The 12880-nt window shown below is 44.7% G+C and overlaps 1 protein-coding gene across 6 annotated transcripts in view; it reads left to right on the forward strand.

Annotated features, from left to right (window-relative positions):
- Positions 1-12880, forward strand: part of PCNT (pericentrin) — a 144188-nt gene that overhangs the window by 86914 nt on the left and 44394 nt on the right. For all 6 annotated transcript variants that reach the window (XM_057505626.1, XM_057505615.1, XM_057505619.1 and 3 more), the window contains 3 exons: positions 25-180; positions 2515-2595; positions 5867-6697. In XM_057505626.1, the coding sequence (XP_057361609.1) occupies positions 25-180; positions 2515-2595; positions 5867-6697 (1068 nt within the window). The remainder of the gene's footprint in view (positions 1-24; positions 181-2514; positions 2596-5866; positions 6698-12880) is intronic.

Here is a 12880-nt window from a genome sequence, read left to right on the forward strand (position 1 = left end):
ACAACCTCCTGTTTTTCTTAAAAGGAGAACGAGGCGTTACAGAAGCAGCAGCTGAGCAAAGTGCCTCTGATTTCCACACTGCAGTCTGAACTGGATGGGGGTCCTGTGGGCGGCCTTCCTGAGCACCCCAACGGAGAGCTGGAGGCTATGCGGGGGGTGCTCCTGCAGCCAGAGGGCGAGGTGGGTGTGGCGGGCCTGCAAGGGGCGCCCTCTGCTCCTGCTCTGCTGCTGGGCCCTCGTGGCCAAGGAAAGGGCAGGCCATCCAGTGAGGGTGGGCTTGTACTGCTGTATATTCTTTGTAATGTAAACCTTCTTATGTGGGATGTACGGTATTAATAACTTGTTTTGGCATATATTTTTTAATGTTTAAAAGTGACTTTAAGTCAGTTAGAATATTGAATCATTTTTAATACTTCTTTTATTTTAATGGAAGATTTTGGACTTAAAAGAACAATTAGAAAAGATGAAAGAAGACTTAGTGAGCAAAAGCCAGGAAGTGGTCCATCTGAACTTGAAACTGGGCCTGCAGAGCAGCTACGAGCTGCAGGAAGAGAACGCCAGACTGACGGTGACGGGGAAGGCCTGGCAGGTGGCCTCAGGAAGGTCCTGACCTCTGAGCCACCGGGGATTGGGAGCAGAAACAGCCGCTTGCAGGGTGGTGCTCACCTGCTCCGCCCGCTCAGGCTCTGCCCCCTGCAGCAGCGCTGATTGCCAGCCTCTGAGGACACCTGCTGGAGTGAAACTGTAGGAGAGGGACTTCCCTAGAGACAGAAACAGAAGAGGAAATAGTTGATGACTTTGGAGTGACACAGCCTGCTTTTGGCCATGACAGGGCATCCCGTTCCAAAGGAGGCGACTTCAGTCATAGTCTCATTGTCATCCCTTCTGCCAGCAGGATGAAAAAAAATCTGTTTTTAAATTGTCTCTTACTGTCTTACTGTAATTGTGCTTCTGAAGCAAAAAAGAAAAGCCTCTGGTAGTGGGGGCGACTTTCCAGCTGTAAAGGGGCCTGGCCCCCCCAGTGGCCTGCAGCGTGTTGAGTGTAGAGTGCCTGCATCTGTCCAGCATGGCATCTGTCCAGCACGGTAGCTGTTTGGTCGGTGAACCAACAGCATCACAGGAAATTCAGGGGTCACAGTCATTCATGCTGATCACACAAAGGTCACAGCGGCATGATTTTTAAATGACTTCAGTAAAAATAGAGTTTAGGCAAGTCCTCGTCACTGGCTGTCCTTTCTGTGGGAACTGTTCCTTAATTAGCAGAGGAGAAGCATCCTTGGTGATTGCTTTTATTGGGGAGAAATTCCGTTCAGAGACACAGGTAAGTCAGTGCAAGGTGAGGAAGGAATTCATTAAAGTGAGAGTAGCAGCAAATGGCAGCTGCCTCGCAGGCAGCAGAGAGTGAGTGAGGAAGAACAGGGGGAGGGAAGGGCAACTCACTGAACTCCCGCTCGGCAGTGGGCGAATCCCTTACCAACTTCTAAAGCCAGGCTCACCTGGCGTCTAGCGTCCACCCGGGTCTGGATGGAGTGAGATTATGTCCTGAGAACTCCCCAAAGGCAAACAAAGGGGGTTTGGGGGCAGGCTGCTTAAGAGCGTGGTGGTGCAGCTGCAGTCCTGTGCAGATCACCCAGGTGATGGGGATCGGCAGCCCGGGTCAGAGCTCCCAGCAGCCCTGCCTACTTATCTGGAGTGGAACAGAGAGAGAGACACACTGGAAGAAAGGGGAGTGTGGGCGATCTCAGAGAGGAGGCGTGCTTGAGGGTTTGGGGTCTGGGGTTTTATGGGGCTTTTTGGGTAAGGGTCAGCAGAAAGCATGTATACAAGTGACTGGTTGTTCCTTTGAAGCTTTCTCCTAAGGACAAGGTCATTTAGGGGATTGTGTTGGTCTGGGTCTCAGCATTCTTTGTTCACATGGGCTCATCTACACTTGGGGGGCCTGTCTCCAGGCCTGGTTACAAAGTTAGCTGATTAAGGGGCTGGAAGAAGGGGGAGAACAGCATATAGAATTAAGTTAAAGAATAAGCTGGGCCTTTTTTGCAGACTAAGTAGATTTTACATGGCATGATCTAATTGGTACAATGAAGGACAAGGACTGTGCTTGGATACTTTTCTTTATCTAGGGCATAATCTGGACATTCCAAGTCACCCTGGCCTTCGAAACTTCAGGTAGTTGACTGACTATGTGAGTCCTTCCTGAGGCTCTCTGGTTGTATCTGGTTGACTCTTTGAGTCCTTTTTAGTGAGCTTTACTGACTTTATTCTCCCTCTACCCCTCTCATGTCTGTCTTTCTGCCTAAAACTTTGAAATAGATACCTGGAGAAGTGCAGTAATGGATTTTCAAAAGACAAACTAATGTTATTTTAAACAGAAAGCACTTTTAACAGAAAAACACTTTGAAATTGAGTGTTACTATTTAAAACTACAGGCTTATGTTATCAGAGTATCTCACCTCTGGGAGATCAGGGGACTGTTTCCCACAGTAATACTTTGTTCTTGTTCTCATTCCACAGGCATTTCTGCAAAACAAAGAAAAGGAGATAATGTGTATGAGAGAGCAGCTGGCTGGGATGGGGAGTGGTGTGCTCAGCGAGGTAGGCCTTCCCTGGCACATGTGTGCCGGACGTCGCTCAGCCTCCTGCCCTTGCACCAAACAGCATCCTGCGTGTCGCACTCTCAGTAGTTCATAGTTGTGACCTGGGGATCAGCAGGGGCCTCTGGGGTGACGCGGCCTATGTCCTTCCGTACAGTTTACAATGGCTACTTCATTAATCTTGGAGGAAAGTGTAAGCATGGCAGGGTGGGGTGCTGTTGGGTAAAAGGAGGGTTTTGTCTGCGGTTCTTGTCTCGTAAGTTTTGCAGTGAAAGAGTCTATTGGGATATTAACAACCTGTGTTGGTAGCTTATATATTTGGCTAAAAATACTCTTTTCTGTTACTTTGAGGAATGCTTTTATAACTAGTGATAATTTTTTAAAGGAGCTTATATCTGATATATGCCCTTAGTACTCTGGAATTGGCCATGCAAGTATAGTTTTACATACTAAAATACCATATATGGTGAAAATGGTGTATGTGGTGGGAAGAATTTTAGTTCCATTAAGAATAGAAAACTGTAAAGACAATCTCAAATATTTTCTTCTGGGGTTTTTCATTTCTGGACATGTGCAAACCTGTACATCTTTTGTTTTTTGTGATTCTGCTTCTCATTTTTTTGTAAAAGTATAGCTGACGTCTGTTTTGATATTAATAAAACTAAAAATATAATCAATAAAACTCAAACTCCATTTGTAGGACCAGCTCTTAGGTTTCTAATTCTTTGAAGGAAACCATTCTTTGATGTGTTTTCTCCACCCTTATTTTATGTCAGTGAAGATTTTCATCTGGAATCATAACATCTTCCAGGTTTGTCAGAAAACCTGTCCTCACCGCTCAGTGTCAAGAGCCCTGCTGATGTGGCTGCCCTTTCTTTTCTGTACTCCCTCCTCCAGCAGCTCCTTGCCATTCTGACACCTTGTTCTCTCCATGAACTGTTCCCATCCTTCACTGCTTATTCTAGCACCTGGATTAGTGTGTTTATCATTTATTTCCCACTTATTCTATAGTTTTAAGTAAAGAGGTCTTAAACATCTTCTGTTAAATGTATACGGTTTGTTGAACTATTGTAAATGGGCTTTAAATTTTTTCCCACTGCCAGTTGTTTGCTGCCAGTATGCATATATATAATTTTTGTATATTAACCTTGTATCCTGTTACCGTGCTAATTCATGTACACCATTAGTGTTTTCATAGATTCCTAGGGCTTTCTGTGCACTAATGTGCAGTCTGCAAATGAAGATGGTTCTGTTTCTTTCTTATCTTTGTTCTTGCAACAATGTCTTGCATTTCCAGCATCAGATGAAACAAGAGAGCGCGGCTGTCCTTTCTTGGCTCCTGATCTAAGAGGAAAGTGCTCAGTGTTTCACTGCTAAGTATGATGTTAGCTGTAGGTTTCCCATAAGTGTCTTTTATCAAATTAAGGAAATTCCTCCTATTTCTAGTTTGCCTCTTCTAATAGATATATTATGTTGCTCTTTTATTCTACTTAATAAGACTACTTATATTGATTTTGAAGGTTAAACCAACCTTGCATTCCTAGGATAAACCATACTTGGTGGTGATTCTACCCTTTTAATATATTATTGGGTTTGATCTGCTGTTTTGTCACTGGTTTCTGCATCTGTGTTCATGAGGGATATCAGACCCTGTTCACCAAGGGGCATGCCCTCAAGACGCCACTCGTGTTTGAGTGAGCCTCCTGTGGCTGCTCTGGGGGCAGGCGACACTCAGGCCTGATCGCCCTCTCACTGCTCCACATCGAAGGGACAGCCCTACTCAGGACAGGGAGCTGCCACACGCATTCGGGGAGGCCCCAGTGTCCATGCTCAGTCCCTGGCCTGTCGTGGTGCCCTCTGCTTCCTATTGCTCTGCACCTCAGAGGTCTTACTTTAGATGTTAGTGTTTTCCATTTTAACGCCACCTTCATGTGCAGGCTTTACTATTGTAAGCATAACATTTGTGTTGGGATTATGGCTGTTTTGCAGCAGATACCTCCCCCCTCTGTGTTTACTGTATCATGTGAGGGAGCACAAGACAAGTGTGGGCAGAATCACCCTGCTCTTAGTCCTGTGCAGGGCCCTTCAGCGCTGTGAGCAGGCAGGTACAGTCTGTGCCACCCAGCAGGCTGGCTGTGAGGCCCGCCCTGTGCGCTGCAATGCCCTCTGGCTAACCGTATACTGTGGCATTCAGATATGGCAACTGTGAGTGCAGTGCACAGCTGATACTCCAACCAAAACCAAAAATTAATCTGTTTTTTAATTTTTGTTTTTACTAGAGGCCAGATTTAACTTGAGTTTAAAGTAATTATTAAGTAGTATTAGTATAACCAAGAATGGTTATGAAACCCAATTTTTAGAAAGCAGAACATCAGATGGTAACAAATTGGTTGAAGAATGTTAACTAGAACACAAATTGGTTAGAAATTTTAAAATTTTGGGTCACTACTAGTGAAGTCATCTTAAAAGAATGGAGTTTAGAGCCATTTCGGAGCCATATTGGTATAGATTTCAAGCCTGATTTTCCATTTACTGTCTTTGGGGTCTTGGCAAGATATTTACTGTCTAATGTCAAATGTCCCATCTTTAAAGTAGGGTTGACGGTGCTCCTCACCCTAAACGTGGTGAGGATTGGGCAGTACAGCACGAGTTGTCTCCAAGGCTGCCGTGGCACCATGCGCGGCAGGGCAAGACTGGCGACCACAGGCCCCCTGTCCATGTGGACCCCTGAGCATTCACACACCCCAGCAGTGCAGGGCCCTGCCTCAGTCTCACCTTTGCTCTTCTTCTGGTGTTAGAATGACCCCTAAAATCTACATGCTGCCTTCAGGGAAAGCCAACAAATCAAAGTTTTTCATGTATTAACAAAGTACACATTTAAACAGTGGGGAGAACGTGAGCCTGGAGGTGTCGCTGGCTGGGATGTGACCAGTCGGAGCCTCCTCTGCATTTTGGTGCTTGAGGGGTGGAGCGGTGATGAAATGCAGTCTTGACAGACGTGTCTGAACAGGTGGCCTAGCAGCAGCTGGGGATGTTGCCGTTTGGCCAGTTTGATGCCCTGGAAGTAGGTGCAGTGCAGCACTGTGGGTGTTTTTCTCAAATATTTAATGTCACTTGATGACATTGTTAGTTTGCTCCCACAGCTGTTTTAGTTTTCAAGCTGTGAAGTTTCTCCACTTCTGTAAGAATGAATTCAGGCTGAACTGTACATTGAAAGAGGTAAATTGTGATGTTGAAACATTTCATTTGCCTCTGAACTGTTTTTTCTTCAGGTTATGTATAACAGAAGTTCTGAAGTTGAGGAGCTGAAATCCATTATTGAGAATCTGCAGGAGAACCAAGAACGATTACAGAAGGATAAAGACGAAGAGATCGAACAGCTCCATGAAGTCATTGAGAGGCTGCAGAGAGAGCTGTTCCTCGGGGGCCCCGTAGTGCATGAAGTCAGCGACTGTCAAGTTGAGAACCTCCGGAGCGAGCTGGAGCAGGGGCTGCTGTGCCTCCGGTCGGAGGGAGCCGAGGCCCATGCCGCCCTGGAGGGCGAGCTGCAGGCTGCACTCGTGGCCAAGGAGGCCGTGAGCTGTCTGCTTGCTGAGCAGGAGTGCAGACACAGCCAGGCCCTGGGGGCCCTGCGGGAGCGCCTGCAGGGCGTGGAGGACGCTGCTTCGCGGCAGCTGGCTGAGCTGGGGCACAGTGTGGCCCTCCGGGAGGCTGAGGTTCAGGGCATGGCCTTCCAGATCCAAGAGTTTGAGGCTGCTCTAAAAGCAAAGGAAGCAAAGATTGCAGAAAGGGATTTAGAAATTGACACTATGAAGAAACAGAAGTTGGCCCACTCCACTGAGCTGGGGACCATCCTGTCGTCCTTTGCCCACTTGTGCCGCAACCTGGAACAGCAGCCCCTCGATGAGCCCCCTGAGCTTCAGTGGCTCCAGGTGCAGTGTGTCCACCTCAGCCACCAGCTGCAGGTGCTGAGCCAGCGGTTCCTTGGGTACCAGAAGGAGCTGGACAAGCAGCAGGCGTGCAGGGCCCATGTGGAAGGCAGCAGCCAGGGACAGGTCCCCAGGGGTGAAGAGGCCTCGTGTGATGAAGAGTCAGGACAGGAGGTGGGCATCAGGTGGTTGGCCCTGGGCCTTGTTCCGCCAGCAGCCTCTGCGGAGGGCTAGGCCATGCTGGGGAGGCTGCGGTGCGCTCGGGGAAGCGGGGCACACTGGGGGAGCTGGGCTTCGCACAGCACCTGCAGGCCCTGGCCCACGCAGGTGGCTGAGCACAGGGGCTGGACAGAGGGACGTGGGTGTTCTCTGGAGAGTGGGTTCTCTTACTCTCCTACTCTTTTGCTCTTCAAATTTAACAACTTGCCTTGTCTCTGTGCTGGGTGCTGGGGCACACAGTTCCCACTGAGTGGTCATGACGTGGTGGAGAAATGAGTGAAGCTTGTGCCAGTCTGGGGTGCATCTAGGAGCCCTAGACCCTCAGGTCAGAACATATGCGCACAGTGAAGTTGGACTGGGGCTCACTGTTTTTATACTATGTTACACGTATTACCATTTTAAGTTATTTCAGCTTTTTAAAAGCCCGCTTTCTTTAGTATGGTGGGGGCATCCAGTGACGCGGAGACACTTCAACCATGGCAAACGTCACTTTGTGCCAGATGGTCTTCCTTCGTCCCTTCTGGGTTCTGTTCAGATGCTTTATCTTTAGCTGCTGTTTCATGTGTAAGATGTTTTTAGCTCATTCCATTCTGGAATGTGCTGCAGCTTGTGTTTCAGTAGCTCTGAGGACTCCCCGCCTGCAGCTCCACTCCAGGGCAGCTGTGTTGCTGCGGTCCAGCCTACCTGCTCTGTGGGGTCGCCCCAGCTGGCCCTGTGCCCTTGGGGCCTTCCGCGCGAGCACACCTGAGCTGGTCTCCTGTGGGTTTGGAAGGAGGGGCTTGCTGGTCACGCACTGTAGACATTCCTCTTCCCTCCGCTCCAGAGATCCCAGGTGTCCCAAGCAGCCTGGCGACTGGCCTCACTGCACATGTGCCTTCCTGAGGCGCTTCCTGCATCTTCGTTGAGCACTGGCCCTGTGTTCTCTGCTTGTAGTATCCAGCTGAGGGTCACCTGCAGCCCACCAAAGCCCGGGTGACCCTCCAGGAGCAAGACGGCGTGACATCGGTGCTTGCCATCTGCCAGAGGCGGCTGGAGGCTGAGCTGCTCCTGCTGAAAAACGAGGTTCACTTGAGTGTGGCAGACCTCAGTGAAGTGTTAGGAGTAGTTGACATACTTGGGAACACATGCGGATTGCAGGCACTTGCACTTTTGCTGAGGGGACACTCACCTTACGTAGATGCAGTGACATGCTCTATGAAACTGTCGTTTTCTCCTGGCAGTGCTGTTCAGATCCATTTTGAAATTGCCTATGTGTCTTATTTTAAGTGCTCTCTAGAAACACACGTCTGTTGTCTGTTCAGTGGAAAATGAGCAATCACTTACATCTCCCTTCAAATTGCTACAGGTTGGATTTCCCTGGGCTCCAGGCCTCACCTCTAGGATTTTCTGTTCAGGATAACTCGCCCACACGGTTGCAGTTGCGCTGTGGCTTGTGACCTTCACCCCCAGTGTCTGTCTGTCTTGGAAAAGCTTCTCCAGTTTCTTTCCCTACATGTTTTTACCTGCCTGCTCCCAGCAAAGAGCAGGCAAGTAATTAATGTAGAATTCAAAGTTTTAGAATTCTGATCATCAGGACAGAAGCTACAGGAAAGTTGACTTTTTCTTCCTTAAAAAAAAAAAGGTTTATGTCCTCAGAAAATCACCACAGAAATAGATGATACCAGTTGCCTTGTGTGTGTGTGTGTGTGTGTGTGTGTGTGTGGTAAAATACAGGTTAAGATTGACATCTTAACCTTTTTAAATGTATGACTTAATGGCATAAATGCATTCATAATGTGTGACCACCCACCACCATAGTTCTGTTCATCTTGTAAAACTGAAACTGTCCCGTTTACACGGTAACTCCCAAATCCCCCCTTCCTAGCCCCTAGCAACCACCATTCTGTGATTTGGATTCTTCTAAATATCTCATATAAGTGGATCATACAGTATTTTGCTGTTTGACCAGCTTATGTCACTCAGCATCATGTCTTCAAGGTTCATCCATGTGTGGCATGTGTCAGAATTTCCTTCCTTTTTAAGGCTGAGTAATATTCCATTGTGTGGATAGGCCATGTTTTGCTTACCCATTTATCAGTTGATGGGCACTTGGATTTCTTCCACGTTTTAGCTGTTGTGAGTAATGCTGCTAAGAATGTGGGTGTAGAGATACCTCTTTGAGACCCAGCCTTCAGTTCCTTTGGGCATATACCCAAAAGTGGAATTGCTGGGTGTAGTAATTCTATTCTTGATTTTTTGAGGAACTTCCCTACTGTTTTCCACCATGTCTGTGCTATTTTACATTGCCATCAAAAGTGCACAAGCATTCCAAGTTCTCCGTATCCTTGCCAACATTTGTTACTTTGTCTGTTTGATAATAGTCATCCTGATGGGTGTGAGGTACAGTCTCATTGTGGTTTTGATTTGCATTGACCTAATGATTCGGAATATAGGATATCTTTTCATGTGCTTAAGGGTCATTCATGTACCTTCTTCAGAGAAATGTCTATTCAGATCCCTTGCTCATTTTAAAAACAGGTGGTTTGGGATTTTTTTGTTGAATTTTAAGAGTTCTTTGTATACTCTGGATATTAATCCTTTAGCAGATACATGATTTATAAGTATTTTCTCCTGTCCTGTTGGTTGCACTTTCACTCAGTAAATAGTGTCTTCTGATGCACAGATTCAGACATTTCATGAAGTCCAGTCTGTCTCTTGTTGCCGCTGCCTAAGGAATCGTCACACCTGGCATTGTGGGGCTTTTGTCCAGTTTATTCTCCCCAGAGTTTTTAGTTTTAGTTTTTTTTTTTTTTTTTTAAATAATTATTTTTTATTGAAGGGTAGTTAACGTACAGTATTACATTACATTAGTTTCAAGTGTACAACACAGTGGTAGAACATTTATATACATAATTCTAGGTTCCAGCTATCACCCTACCAAGCTGTTACAATATCTTGACTATATTCCTTATGCTATACATTACATCCCGGTTACTTATTTATTTTACCATTGGAAGTCTGTCCTTTTTTTTTTTTTTTTTTTTTTTTTTTTTGTGAGGGCATCTCTCATATTTATTGATCAAATGGTTGTTAACGACAATAAAATTCTGTATAGGGGAGTCAATGCTCAATGCACACTCATTAATCCACCCCAAGCCTAATTTTCGTCAGTCTCCAATCTTCTGAGGCATAACAAACAAGTTCTTACATGGAGAACAAATTCTTACATAGTGAATAAGTTACATAGTGAACAGTACAAGGGCAGTCATCACAGAAACTTTCGGTTTTGCTCATGCATTATGAACTCTAAACAGTCAGTTCAAATATGAATACTCATTTGGTTTTTATACTTGATTTATATGTGGATACCACATTTCTCTCTTTATTATTATTATTTTTAATAAAATGCTGAAGTGGTAGGTAGATACAAGATAAAGGTAGAAATCATAGTTGAGTGTTTAAGAGAGCAAATGTAAATAGTTTTAGGTCTTATATTCAAATATTTGATGTCTTTTGGATTAATTTTTCTTTGTGGTATGAGGTAAGGTTCCAACTTCATGAATCCCTTTGTATGTGAATATGTACTGTTCACAGCACCATTTGCTGAGAAAACCATTTCTTCTCCCATTGAATGGTCTTGGACCCTTGTTAAAAATCATTTGACCAACATGTGAGAATTTACTCGGGCCCTCTAGTGTAGTCTGTTGGTCTGTATGTCTGTTTTTAGACTAATAACACACTGTTTTGATTACTATAGGTTTGTCATAAATTTTTGAAATCAGGAAGTGGGAATCTTCCTGTTTTGTTCTTTTTTCGAGATTCTTTTGGCTACTGGGGTCCTTCGAGGGTCCATATGAAATTCAAAATTCAGAAAATACAATGGTCATTGCTAGGGGGTAGAAAGGGGGGATTTGGGAGTTACTGTTTAAACAGGACAGTTTCAGTTTTACAAGATGAAAAGAGCTATGGTGGTGGGTGGTCACACATGATAATCATGAGATTTTTTTCCCCTCTGTTTGTTAATATGGTGTATTACACTGATTGATTTTCCTGTGTTGAACTGACTTTGCATTCCAGGAATAAGCATCACCTAATTAAGGTGTATAATCCTTTCATTATATTGTTGAATTCAATTTGCTAGCATTTTATTGAGGATATTTGCATCTGTGTTCATAAAGAAAAATGGCTTATAGTTTTCATTTCTTGCATTGGCAATGTTTAGTACCAAGGCAATGTTGGCCTCATACAATGAGTTAGGAGGCATTCCCTCTGCCTCTGTGAGAGAGTTTGTAGAGAATGAGTATTTCTTCCTTAAATGTTTGGTGGAATTCACCACTGAACCCATCTGGACGTAGTATTCCCTCTCCTTCAGTTTTTTGGAAAAGTTTGAGATGGATCAATACTAATTCTGTTTTAAATGTTTGCTAGAATTCACCAGTGAGGCCATGAGGTCCAGGGATTTGTTTTGTTGGGAGATGTTTGATTACTGGCTCAGCCTCCATCTTTGTCTCTTACAGCCTTTCTTGGTTTAAGTTTATTTCACCTGGTATCAGCACAGCCACCCTTGCTCTCCTTCGGTCGCTCGTCTCATGCGATATCTTTTCCAGCCTTTCACTTTCAACCTGTTTGTGTCTTTGGGTCTGAAGTGAGCTTTTTGTAGACAGTATATAGTTGGACCATATGTTTTTAATACATTCTGCCAGTTTCTGTCTTTGTTTGGAGAACTTAATCCATTTACATTTAAAGTAATTACTGGTAAGGAGGCATATACTTTTGTTATTATGCTTTTTGTTTCTGTGTGTCTTAGAGCTTTTTCTGGTCCCTCATTTCCTACATTACTATCTTCTCTTGCGTTTAGTTGATTTTTTATGGTAAATGTTTAAATTCCTTTTTCATTTATATTTGTGTATATTATTGCTATTTTTTTGTACTTACCTTGGGGATTACATTTAACATCATAACACTGATTTGAATTTGTACCAGCTTAACTTGAGTGACATGTAGAAACTCTGTCCCTTTACAGCTCCATCCCCAACTTTTTCTTTTTTGCGATGTTGCACAAATACATCTTTATACCTGTGTGCCCCAAAATATAAACTAGTAATTCTTTTAAACACATTAATTTCTTAAGTTATATAGAAAATAACATGTGGAGTTACAAAGTAAAGCTATAGTAATATTAACCCTTAACACTACTTTTTTAGAAAATACATCAGTCTTTAAAAAATATATTCGTTTGTTAAATCATGATGAGAACAAAATGAGGAGTTACAAGCTGTTGCTGCAGTAACACCAGCTTTTGTAACTACATGTGTGTGTGTCTTTCCCAAGAGCCTTCTCTCTCCATGTGGCTTCAGGTTGCTGCCTGGCATCCGTTCACCTCACCTGTAGGACTTCCCCAGCAGTTCTTGCATGACGGGTGGTGCCCACAGACTCCCTCAGCTTTTGTTTATCTGGGAATGTCTTGATTTCTTCCTCGCTCTGAAAGGACAGTTTTTATGGGTATTGGATTCCTAGTTGAGTTTTTCTCTTTCGGCACTTTGAATACATTGACCCACCATCCTCTGCTGACCAGAAGTCTACTGATCATTTTACTGAGGATCCCTTGTTTGTGTATGAACATCTCTCTGGCTGCTTTCAAGAGTTTCTCCTTGTCTTGGAAAGTCGGATTGTTCCGTGTCTCGGCGTCAGTCTCTGAGCTCATCTTACTTGGAGTTTGCTGAGTTTCTTGGGTCTCTATATCCGTATCTTCACCGAGCTCGGGAGGTGCGCCGCCACACTGTCCTCCTGGCGCCCTCTCTGCCTCCCCCCACCGCCTCCTCCTGGGACACCCACAGTGTGTGGGGGGGTCTGGTTCCCTTGGGCTCTGCTCACTTTTCTCAATCTTTTTTCTTTTTTTCCCTCAGACTTAATGATTGTGTTGTTCTGTCTTCACATTGACCAGTTGCTTCTTATGCCTCCTCAGATCTGCCTTTGAGTCCTGCAGTGCATTTTTTATTTCCATTATTGTGCTTTTCAGCCCCAGAATTTCTTTTTGGTTTCTTTTTAGGTTTTCTCATCAATATTTCTGGTTTTGTTCATACATCATTTCCTTGACTTTCTCTACATCCTTAATTCTTTGAGCATGTTTAAGACAGTCGTTTTGATTTGTGATCAGGC

Source organism: Manis pentadactyla, chromosome 1 (assembly GCF_030020395.1).
Source record: "Manis pentadactyla isolate mManPen7 chromosome 1, mManPen7.hap1, whole genome shotgun sequence".
Lineage (NCBI taxonomy): Eukaryota > Metazoa > Chordata > Mammalia > Pholidota > Manidae > Manis > Manis pentadactyla.